General features: G+C 33.9%; 1 protein-coding gene across 1 annotated transcript; it reads left to right on the top strand.

The window, feature by feature from the left end:
- Window positions 1–7,029: 7,029 nt before the first annotated feature.
- On the top strand, window positions 7,030–10,516 carry LOC139768759 (uncharacterized). The gene is made up of 4 exons (XM_071699280.1): window positions 7,030–7,241; window positions 9,321–9,470; window positions 10,036–10,122; window positions 10,207–10,516. The coding sequence occupies exons 1-4, from the start codon at window positions 7,205–7,207 to the stop codon at window positions 10,455–10,457; spliced, it is 525 nt and encodes a 174-aa protein (XP_071555381.1). The 5' UTR covers window positions 7,030–7,204; the 3' UTR covers window positions 10,458–10,516.
- The last annotated feature ends 2,726 nt before the right edge of the window (window positions 10,517–13,242 follow it).

Consider the following 13,242-nt stretch of genomic DNA (forward strand, 5'->3'; position numbering starts at 1 on the left):
GATCAAGCGAGTAACTAAACGTTTACGCGACGTTTCCACGAATGTGTGCAAAGTACTGCGTTTGCATATACGTTTGTAGATGTAGCAAGCACACCTGGGAAATCAGCCGTTTCTCGTTGCGCCCTTGATAAATTCTACTGCGTGGAAAAGCGGGTTCGTGGATAATTGCGGTTCTTCTTGCTACATAATGAAAAATCCGAATTACTCCACTGTACAATTACTCCTCCCTACTAAGCTACTGGAATCCTTACCTAGAAGCATAAAAAGTCCGAATTTATTAAAAAATATAATATTAATTATGTACTAATTTGTTATTCCATTCTTAATCTTGTAATTCAAACATTTATTTTAAATCTTTAACTATACTAACCATCGATAATCTGAGTTATTATTCTATCTGTCATTGTCTCTATTGTGCCTTGTCTATTTAATTTGTTATAGATGCCTGATCACCTATGCTCATATCTTGATAAATCCCATAGATTACGCCGTGAAAATATCTCGATTCTGTATAAATGAGAAAATCGTCCGTTTATAAATTATAATTACTATGTATGTACGTATAAGCTCTAATGAGGATACAATTTAATGTTAATTTTCTGAAAAGTAGAGGTTATAAAAAATAAAGAAGCACACGTACAAATTACGTGAACGAGCGAATTACGTGCCTGCTCTTTAATGAAAAACGAAATTGTATTCGCACATTTGAGCTTGTTCGCACTTTCGACGTTCATACACATTTCGAAGCAAGCTCACTCCCTCGTTCGCGATCGTTCGCGATCGCGACGAGAAAAGTGAGAACGTCAAACGCGCGAGCATTCTCTCCAATCACTTAATTCTTAATTGAATATTAATTCCCGCACTTAACGAGAGGGTCTTGCCGCACGATTCACTTATTCGAAGTAGAAATCGACACGAAGGCAAGAGACGCGAATTTCGAGGTTATTGTCTCACTGTGACACGCGGCACAACGATTCTATATAAATTCAGAAATATCGCGCTTCGAAACATTTATTTCTCACGTAAAATTCACTCACCGATCACGGAACACTGCAGGAGATCCGCCAAATTACAGCCGGGAGAATGATGATACGTACGACGCGCGACGTGTCGACGTCCAGCACGGCGATCGACGTTCATTTCGTCCAGCGACAGCATTCCACCTGTTTCAGACGACACAAGAAGGAACGGAATATTCGGCGTACGTTCACTTTGCAAACCTCCGTAATCGGATTTCTTTTCGTTCACGAGAAAAGAATCACACGAGCGACAACGTCTCGCACCGTCGCGAGCGTCGCGGTCGTTCAACGCGTCACGTATTACTTGCGTCACTTGCGTGCGCCCCTGCCGCCGTACGGTCAGGAGAGAGGTCGTACGCGATTGGCTCGCGAGTCGAGCCCCCGGATCCGGCCAATCACGTTCCGCCGCTCCGAGCCGCCGACTCGGCGGCGCGACGCAGCGGCATACCAGACGCCATACTAGGCGCAACCGTTGAAACGTTGAACGTTGAAACAGCGTACCTTCGAGTCGGCGTGCGATCGATTGTTCTTGTCAGTGAGCGGCCTTGCCGCTCGTTTTCTTCGATGTTCGGAGTACCGTTACCTGCGGGAATCATTCGATCATTCTCCCGGAAAATTTCGGACAGTTGTGAAGTGTTTCGTGCTCCGTGCGCCGTGCTCCGTGCGCCGTGCTCCGTGCTCCGTGCTGTGGGTGCTGTGTTTTTCGGAACGCGCTTTTTTCCTGCGATTGGCACTCCTGCTCCTCGTTTTGCGGAAATAATCGACTGCGCGCTCAAGAATTCGTAATGTATCAAAGTGTCTGTCGGACAGTGTCGGAATGAATGTGTCGTGTGATGTGAATCGCTCGAGGCGGAGACGTCGAGGCGAAGGCCGCGAAGGTACGGCAATTGTGATCACGTGATTCACAAATGTGAGTGATTTGCAGTTTCGTTGTGCATTCGCGGGCGATAATCGTTCGTCTCTCGCAGTCTCGCCATATATCATCTGGATTCTCGAATATAATGTCGTGCTTTGAACGCTGTGCCGGAATTGCGAGCTATCTCCGATTCTTTTCGAAGGGGGAAAAGAGTGACAACGTGAAATCGTATCGAGTGATTCGAGTAATAGCACGCGCCGTGATGCAACACCAGTTCGTTAATATTTCTTATATTTTCGTGTATTATCGTGCGGCGTGCCGCGTAAGTTAACGATCCGCGATCGCGACTTCTCGTTGTGCAAAGTATTAATAGTGCAGGGTTACATCCGCGAGATTTATCGTGCTCGATCCCGTACTGTGCGTGCGATATTTAATTTTAATTGTATTTTTCATTAATTAACTGCGTGTCTTTACTAGTCGTCCACTTGATTCGCGTGGTGTCGCGCCAAGTTATTGACATCTTCCAACATTTCGTCGTCGTTAACGTAACGCGGTGATGAACGTGGAACGAATCGGGGCAATCGGCGTCGCGATTCTTTCAAATTTTCACGAAAAATCCGTGTTGGAAAATGTGAAAATATTTTTGGGAAATATCTCATATTTATATAATTTAATTTTACGTTATATCTGCTTTTATATTACAGAGTAAAGTAACGTACTTCCTTCCCATGGGTACGACCTTGGCGAGGTGGGAAGGCCCAGTACCCAGTACGAGGATTTTACCCAAGCAAAACTCTCGTTCTGCTTGGATAAAAATCTAAAGTCGGGGAAGCTAACGTACCCTCCGTCCGCCGATTTAATTGAACAAACGAACCGCAGCCGGTTCGTCGCGTTTGTTTCGGGAGTGCCGTAGAAGTATTCGGACTAAAAGACTTTTTCTCAAAGCCTATTTGAAGAATATTACGGCGTACTTGACGGAATATTCTTCTCATGGGCTTTATAAACGGGAGTGCCGTACAGTATCGCGCGAGAAAGACTTTTACTGATAATTAGTCCGCGCGCGATTGTAATTTATTATCCGCGAGTGTTTCTCGCGAGTGTCCTGTGCGGTGAGAGGAGCAGGATGAGGAGGAGGAGAGACCTGACGTCCTGAGAGGAGGAGGAGGTCCGAGAGAGACATCGGGCACCGGCGGAGCAACCTTGGGGTAAGTATCACATCTCTTATCTGTATTTAATTAATAATTCGTTTTTATTTATTCGAATTGTTTTATCTCGATAAATTAAAAGTAATTAGAGAAAGATAAATTATTTAAAATTTTACTCTAGTAAAGATTTTTTTCGGTGAATAGATAATTGTATTTGCTAAATATTGTATTGAAAGACGAATTAGAGGCGCGTATAAGAATTAACTTTTGAAATGTTGATTATTTTGAGCGCTTTTTTTTAATTTAAATCTTATGTTTGTATGTTACAGTATCACCGTAGCTACGTGGCCGAATAACTCCGCCCGTTGCGCATCGGATCAGTGAGTCAATGAAAAATTCTTTTATTGAGGAAACGAATCTACGAATAATCAAATAAAAATATATCTCGGTATACATGTCGAATTACAATAATTTATAGTATGAAAATATTACATCTCGTAGATCCGTTGCCTTAAAATGGATGGGTTAAAACTGATTATGGCATATATTTAATCTTGGTATCACTTATCTATCAACATATTTTGCGATTGTGCTTGAGGAAATACTCGCACACTTCGCATGCACGGAGCTCGCAAAGAGCTCATAATCGTTTATCGAGTTATGTTGACGAACTGCCGCGTTCTATTATAAATAACTTTTGAATATATATACAATTTTTAAGTACATAAGAAATTAAATTTTTGAAGTTTTGTTACGTAGGTCAATTTTATTTTATACAGTTAAAATAATAAATATTTATTTTGAATATTTTGAAAACACAAGAAAGAGAAACAAGAAATAAAATAATATTTAGATATATTAAAGTCATGATTTTGTAAGTATATTGTAGTCAATAAATTTTTATTTAGATTTTTTTAAAGAATTAAGTATTTTTACGAGATTATTTTTTTAAACAAAAGAGATATCGTGTTAGATGTAAAAAAAATTTGTAGATAGGGAAAAAATGTGAATTAGTTAGGATGTTTTATTTATATCCATTTATTCCTTTCCATATGTTTATCCAAGATTAAATATGATATGAATCGATGCAAGGAAGCAATATATAGATATATTTAGAATATTAGTATGCATAAAGAAAAGCGTGCAATATGCATAAATTATACATGAATAACAAGGGTAAAAAATATTTTGGTCTTATTATTATGCAATTTGTTTTATAGAAAACGTGATAATTGTTATTAATTACTAAAATTTAATTTAACAAAGCATCGATTTTACTCTAATTTTTTGTAACCTATCCATCTATTTTTAATTGAGAAATTGGCTTTATCCCAGTCAAGTAATATATGACGTGAGATTCTAAATATTCTGTCGATGAAACTTTCAAAATTATTTTAGAATTGGTCGTATAGTTAAGTACAATTATATATTCAATTGTACAGTAATGTGTATGAATATATTATATGAAAAATAATTTTAGTAAAAAACAAAAATTATAATGAGATATATTTGTATGTAAGTTTATAAAGATTTGCAATTATACTGTATTATTTAATTATAACAACGCGATTAATGATTAATTATAATATCCAATTATATCAATTGTGTGCGGGAATTTTTTTTTCGGATCTCACGTCATTTATTTTGTATATCTTATACTTGATACATTTTCAAGATGCGTGCCGCATGAACAACATGCACAATCACGCATCTTCATATTTTCGCGGTCGGTTTTCGCGGTCGATTTTTACATCGAGGAATTTCCCGTTATTAATCTTTTAATTTCGTTCGCATTATAAATTTCAATTTTTCGCGGGATATAATTGAAATATTCCTATAACGCGAAGTAAAATTTTTTTCTCTGTACTTGATTACAATTCCAAATTAAAAGAACGGGTCACAAAGAAACGGTTATTCAACATTCTCAGGTAAATAACGGAATTAGTGATAGAAACATTTTTCAATGTTCAATGTTGTTGCAGTTAGGTTTTATAAATTAATATTTATATATATTTTTTTAAATTAACTTCTTGTTGTACATTTTTTTATACAATCGATGCTCGCGCGTAATTCGAATCGAACGTAATTATCTTTCGGCGATGATAATGATCCGAAAATGGAAGGAATTTTTCTCCTTCCCTTTGATCTGGTCGAAATGCGACCAGATTGTATATGGCCAGGAGCGACAAAGGTAAGTCCGATCTGGCCTGAAGAAATTATATGTCTATTTATTTGTCTCAAAGGGCTACTAAGCTCTCTCTACATTTTCTCGCATACGTGCGAAATTCGAAAAAACGTAATTAAATCCCAATCGCGCGCGTGTTAAAACCCCCAATTCCACATTTCCCACATCTCAAGTGATCGGTTTCGCTTGAGGTATCCCGTTCAGGTATCCCGCTGGATCAACCAGCAAATCAGACATATAAATCGTGTCGCGGACTTAATTAAAGCTTTGTATATTAGATTATAACATAGGTAGGTAGGAAAATGGATTGGTAGGACTATGTACATTGGAATACGGGTAGTAGGTATAGGGATTCGGGTAGGCAGGGACAAGGGCAAGGGGGATACAATTCGATAGAAAAAATTGTAGACAAAATAAAAGTAATATCCTTAATATAATATCTAATAATAAATATAATTATTTATTATTATTATGTTTTTAATAATAACAATTTAAATGTATATTAAATAATACTAATTTTTGTATTAAATAATTTTTATATTAAAAATTATTTAATATATTAAAAAAATTAGTATTTTATATTAAATACCAATTTAAATTTTAAATAATATCAATTTTGACAGATGATTGTATTCCATCCCATTTTATTGTAAATATATGATGTAATTATTATGTATATATTATATACAATACATATATGTATTATGTATATGTATATTGTATAAATTAAATTGTGAGAAAATTTTATTGTACATTATATTTTAAATTTTGTAATGTAACTCTTTTATAATGTTGTATACATATATTGTAAAGTAAATTGTAAAAGAAATAAAAAAATAATAAAAATGTAACAAAATTTATTGTAAATAAAAGAGGACCGCCGATCGGAATTGGCGGGGGTGGTGGAGGGCCTCTGTACGTTGACCTGTTTCTATTGGATGAAATTACATATCAAAGGATATTTAAATTAACATTTTTAAATTAAAAATGCTGCGTCGTTTGTGCTCGCAGATTTTCTTTGCATCCGCAATGAACATTTTCTCTCGAAACTTTGCATTTTAGCAACCTGTGTAAAGAGGTCTTATCGAACAATTCCCGAATAATAATCAACGTTAATTACACTCACGCATATGTGCCCTTCATCTGCGTAAATAGTGCTTATGAATTCGTCACTCCGCACATTTTTTGGAGTAGTTATGATCTATCTTCTTGTTATCAAATTGAATTAGCAGATGTCTAGTAAAACTTTACAAAGCTTAAAACAAAACAAAATTAATTACATTTTATATATCATAAAGTATATTTTATTTAACAAAGTTGTATTTCAAGTAATCGTTTACTAAGGGCCGATTTCACAGTCTCCGATTAACGTGAGCCTCCGATTAAACTCACTCTTCGTCTCTTTCTAGGGGGACAGTTAGAAAGAGATGCAGAGTAAGTTTAATCGGAGGATCACGTTAATCGGAGACTGTGAAATCGGCCCTAAGGGAGAAACACAATTCTGATGATATTAACATTGATATGTATTATAGTGAGTCGATCGATAACTTTTCCTTACAAATTAATTTTATTTGAGAGACACATTGCTTTAGCATTATTTTTATCCAATATACTCCACCTCCACGAGAATAGCGACATCAAAAGGACCGCCTGAATTAACTGAAAAACACAATATGCCTTTAGATCAACAACAAATCATGCCGCTCTCTTCAGTTCGTTGTTTTTTTCTCAGCCGAATGTGATCGAGTGTATTAGTGCATATCAAAGAGACCGACACATTAAAGCGCTACCGCACCTATAGAATCGCAGACGTCGCCGTCGCGTCGCGACCAAAACGGGGAAATTTCACTTTCTGTTTACTCTAGTTTCATGTTTAGAAGCTTAGTCTCTGCGCTCCTGTCGAAGTGGTGACATCGCTGTTCGTCACACTCGTAATTCGCTCGTGATCGGAGAAAAATTGCGAAGTGTGTAGTGTCAGAATAAATTCAGGAAGGAACAAATGCGCGCGTTCGAAAAGTCTAACCTTACGGTACAAAGTAAGTACTCATAATGTCATCGAACAAATTGATTGTTTGTTGTTTCCGAAGCAACGGAGCACCGTTGAAAAGTAGGAGAGATGTCAATAGAAGAACGATAATAAACAACGTGTCGCGGATTTGCTCGGTGGCGTGCTGAATATCTCAGATGTCAGAGCAGCCATTTGTCGAGCAAAAGATCTAGGTTCAATTTCTTGTCAGTCCGCATATACGATATTATAAAGACTTTTACTTTGACAATTTTCATCTATATTTGTTAACGACGCTCGACCATTACTAATACACAATTCATATGAGGAATTTTTTCCGGAATTGCGCATAATCTGGCGCAAGCTTTATGTACTTGTTGCTATGTATAATTCTTCACGCTTAACTCTGTACAGGATTATAATAAGACAAACTATTTTTGGGATCTTTATAAATTCCTTCTCAAATAACACAAATTTTTTAATTTGCGTTAAATCAGCCGATTAGATGAAATTAAAAACAAACTACAATAATCTTTGCTCATTTCCGAGAAATAGAATTGATACACTATCATATTAGAATTTTGTGATCGATGATTTATCTTACAATCACTCGCTCATTTTATTACGGAATAATTAGCAATTGAGCGAATTACAAAATCGATGCGTATACGATGCTCGAGTTCGTAAAGCTAACGCTAGATTATGCGCAATTCGTAATAGATTCACAAAGATTCGTCGTTTCCTAGAAACGGTAGCACTAGATTATGCGTAATTCGCAATTCGTAATTCGTAGTAGATTCGCAGAAATTTGTCGTTCAACAGTATAAATAAACTCTTCATATTTATCTACGATTCGTTGTTTATGTAGCTCTACTGTATGTATGAATCAAATTGACTGATTTATGGTGATTCACGCTCTTTGATTTCGTAAAAAAATCGTTCCGCTAACAAATTGGTATGAATGGTAAACGAATGTGAACCCGATGAATTTTCCCATTTACAACATTCACGAATCTCATATGAATAGTGAATTGCAAATCGTGAACCACGAATCTAGCGCAAGACTAAGTGCATTTTCTCGCTACATTATTTTTTATCAAAATATTCTCCTAGCACCTAGTTGCACAGTTTCTACTCCGTTTTTGCTTCGAATAAGTTTTATACTAAACTTCAGCGTAGACACGTGAACAATTAAAACTAAAAATTTCTTAATTAAAAAACTGTACAATCTGGTATCGTAAATTTAATAAATTATTTTACGCCATACACATAATATAAAACTATTATTGTATTTCTTGTGGGTATTAACCCTAGGTATACATTATACTTATTTATCGCACACGTAGATACCACACTGGATTCTGAAGAACCCCTGCTACTTTGAAAAATTGTAATTACCCATAAATAATAGTGTTTCAAACTTTACCTGGGATCTCGAAGACCCCGGAATGTATACCTAATGTTACTCCGGTTTTACATTGGTCGTGTCGTAGCATAATTCGTAAGAAATTGACCAATTACAGTCAAATTTGAGGAGAATAATCGGCTGTGATTGGTCAATTTCTTACGAATTATGCTACGATACGACCAATGTAAAACCGGCCTTAGAAGAAAACGGCTGGGAAAAACCCACAGTCTTCCGATCGACGTTCGTCCATTTCTTTTTCTATGGAGGTGGGAGACGAAAAACGATTGGTTGTGTACAGCCATTTTGAAACTTGACCTGGAATTTCCAAACCCCCATGTTAGAAAACACATTAGATCTTGCTATGCTGAAATCGTTTGACCTGAGGAGAAATAAAGAAGTTGCAAAATCACGGAGAGTAGAGACTGGGAAATTGGTGTGTTTTTGGTATTCGTCATCTTTCATTCACCTTAAATTTTTTATAATATTTCATAGTATTTAACAATTATATTACAAGAAATATCACATTGTTGCTGGACAGTTATGTTCTTTATTAGATTCACTCCGTCTCTTTCTGTTGTTGCTTCGGAAATAATACGTATTTATTCGTTGTCTAAAAAAAAATTGGAGTAAAACTGTATCAATATTACCGTTCTAGATTTTTGACGCAGATAACATAGTACAAATAATTATTGTATTTTTCAGGCATGTCTAACAGAGTAGAAATCTTCACAGTAAATGGTGACAAAATGTATAAATGCGAAAAGTGTGGCGAAATGTCAAAACGACGTTTTAACGTAGAACGCCATTACAGACGATTCCACGAAAAAATTAAGCCACAAAAAACATGTTGCGGTAAATATATTTTAATCAGTCATATAATTTAATCTTATTATGGGCCGGTTGTTCCAACTTGTTGATAAACTAACTGATAGTTAAATTATACGTATATATGTCTTTGTCTTTCCTTCAAATTAAACAAAGATAGACATATAATTTAACTATTAGATAGTTTATATATTCCAATAGATTGGAACAACCGGCCCTATGACGTATAATAAAATATTCAGTTTATAAAATAATCAGAAGTAGTATATCTTTCCCTGATTGCAAATAGAGATCAAACTAAAAATGCTCTGATCCAAATATTCGAGATTTATTTCAGATTATAATGTACCTAAATTTTAACTGGAAAATGCTGTGAATAAAATAACGTAATACATTGTTTTGAAATCAAGTTAGATTCCATATTTTTTTCATGTATATACGTAGAAGATATTCACACACACACGTACAGTGTTAAGATATAATTTTATATTTTTTTTACCTTTACAATATGTAAACATTTTTAAACATTTTTTTAAACGTATTGTTATATTGATGTGTAATATGATATTATATGACAAAATTATTTTTTCAGGCTTTACATTTTATACCAAAAGTGATTTTTACAATCACAGACAAAAAATACACGAGGAAAAGAAAAAGTATACAAAAGAATACAAAAGTATACAAAACCAACAAACGCCCAAGTTCCAATGTCCGGCTGTTCCCAAAGTCGAACAGCCAAACACAAAAGAAATTTTGGTAGAAATTCAAAATAAGAATGACATTTCGCGATCGCCAATTGAAAAATTAAACGCACCAAAGAAAGGTTTTTTGAGTAGATGGCAAAAGGATTCCTATAAGTGTAAAAATAGGAGATCAGCGACCAAACGCCCATCGCGACGTAGAGTTCCAACACATTCGCTGAGTATGACAAAAGAAAATATAAAAATATATAATGTTACAGAAGAATCGAAGGAAAGCATTGATAGAGCGTTATACTCCATTAAATTTTAAGTTTTTTTTTTTAAGTTTTATATCGAGCGAAATTTGTTTTACAAATATTTGTTTTAAAAAAAATATGAAAACAAGTGTAAAAGCTGACAATTCGATATATTACATGTAATTTAGGAACAAAACTGTATATATGGCATTTATTGACTAAACTGATATATTGCTACTTCGGTTATTTAAGGAGTTTAATTTTTATTTTATTTAAAATTTATAATATTTTTGATAGCATTTTGTTTTTAAAATATTTGATTTTAAAATATATGTCACATGTTTGTTAAATAATAAGACTATAAAGTAGTAATTAATCTTTTATATTAAAAAAAAACGCTATATACATAATGTTTGCCAACATATTTAACAGACTGTTAATAATACGTTGCAGAGCAGATAATCTCTTACTTAGTTTTATTCGTGCTCAAAGTGTGTCGTTGCTTTTAGCTATAATAGTAAAAATTCCTTTGACGTGAATGTACAGTATGGATTTATTTTAGGTTTATAGTATCGCCAGAAATTTCTCTTATCATCGAATGCGAAAGACTATAACCGAAGTAATTGCAATAAATCAGAATAAAGGATAATTGTCAAAAAAAAAAGACTGCTGAAGTTTTAACTAGGGCTCTAGAATTGCCAAATTAGTGACAAGAGATCTCAAATTTTTTATTAATTATTTTAGAGTTTTTAGTAGGTTTTTAAGTATAATACTGATTACTTTTATTGGTTATCTAAGATTATTAAGGAACGCAAAAATAGTCAATTTTTTCATTAAACTTAATACTTGTAATTTTTCATTTATTTTACATGTGCATTGTGCATGCATACATACAGAAACTAGAAGGAAATATTAAGTTGTTCAACAACTTCAAGTTTCTGTTAACAAGATGAAATTATTTTTTATTTTTTCGGAATAATTCTTAGACATAATACCTGAAGGTTGTCGGCTACTGCTTTAAACGGATTAATAATAACCGGATAACAAATCTACAACTCGAGATTACGATATTTGAAATATCAATAATCCGTCATAATAGGAAATGTACAAATATTTTAATATGCGACAATATGTATCTGTTAATATCTATTACATTATGTACTAGAAGAATTCAGATTAAAATCTTGTAAAATTATCAGAACTTTGTAATAAATCTTTATCCCGCCTGTAAAATCTTTATTAGAAAACGTGAATTACGATCTGTCACGAACAAATGTCATTTTTATACTCTCTTCCTTAATTTTCAAATCAAATTTATATTGCAAACATGATTACTGTGCTAATAGCTTTCCTTTTAGGCGACATTTCTTATATATAGACAAAATATATTTACAAAAGTAATTTGCGAAAATGTAATTCACGTCCATTCATCTTCCATAATTACGTATCTGTTAGAAAACGAGACAATAAAAAAAGGAAAATTAACAGTACGTAAATATTTATGAATCGACAATTCTGTTCTGACTGCCATGTCTTTTTTGCCCATGATTTTTCTTTCTATTGAATTTTTCTTCCCGTTCATTAGCTCGAACTCCTCATCAAGTTCGCATCTATTTAAAAATTTAGTGCTATTTACGTGGTAATTTGTTGCTCAAACCGTTTATCAGAAAATCGTATTTAAAAAGAAGGGGAAGATAGGATCTCAATATCAAGTTTTTTGCGTTAAATGTTTTTTATTCTAACATTTTTTGTCTTATGTTTATTTCATGTTTTATTTATTTTCTTGAATTAAGTCTTTTACTGTATTGAACTCCATTATCGGTTTATTCACATCTTCAAGAATTTCTTATAAAAGCATATATATCCCAAAATATCAATCAATCAGTAACAATTAGAAATAATGAATTAGAAACAATAAGTAGCTGAGTAAAAATCGATTGATTTTAGCTCGATATTCTGATTTAATTTCACTTGTAACCTTAAACTAATAAATAGTATTATGAAGAAATCAAGGTACATAAATTAAATTGTCTCGGCGTTATAATTAAGTTCCAACTTTTAAAACAAACATTTAAAAAATGTATTATATCGAACGTACAGTAATAATATTGGTACTATTATGACACAGAGATTTTAGAGAAGTTTAAATTATATTATACTTTCTCTAACGCGTAACATGTAAGAAAAAGTTAGTGGAGTACAGAAAACATTTAGATAATTCCATACATTTTATTATATACCTTCACATCCCTATATAACTAAAGAATTCTACATTCCGATGATGTGATTTTTCTATCTTATTGTCAGAAAGAGGGAGAGCGATGCAGAAAGCATATTGTTGCATCATTTGATTTCTTCGTGCAAGGGGGTAATCACCTCTCACGATTGAGCATAAAGGGTAACGCGCTTATGAATCGTTAGAGGCGAACGTGCTGGCAACGTGGACGAAAAGCGTTTTACAATTTCGCGCGTGATTGCATACACCGATGCATGTATATGCATACGATATGTGCTATCGCTACATGGATTTGTCCATGTGTACGTTATCTGAGACCCGAACACTTCGAATAACGACGTGCTAGTTCTAGTTCCAAACGATCGAGCAATCGTGTTTCGTTAATGGCATGGCTGATTCGTTGATACACGAGAATATAAGAAATAAAATGCAGCATCTTTTCATATGATCTTTATACAATTACTTCGCCTCATCAAAGTCTCTTGAAATGAAATGAGTTTTGTATAAACATGAATATTATATAAATTATATATGTATTTTTTATTAGCTGTGATTAAAAGTCATTACCTTGGATATAACTTTACAATAATTTCTTACATACATTAATCGCTCTTGAGCATAGC

This window comes from Temnothorax nylanderi, unplaced genomic scaffold (assembly GCF_030848795.1).
Source record: "Temnothorax nylanderi isolate EJ_2023f unplaced genomic scaffold, tnyl_v1.0 TNYL_tig0018_pilon, whole genome shotgun sequence".
Taxonomy (NCBI): domain Eukaryota; kingdom Metazoa; phylum Arthropoda; class Insecta; order Hymenoptera; family Formicidae; genus Temnothorax; species Temnothorax nylanderi.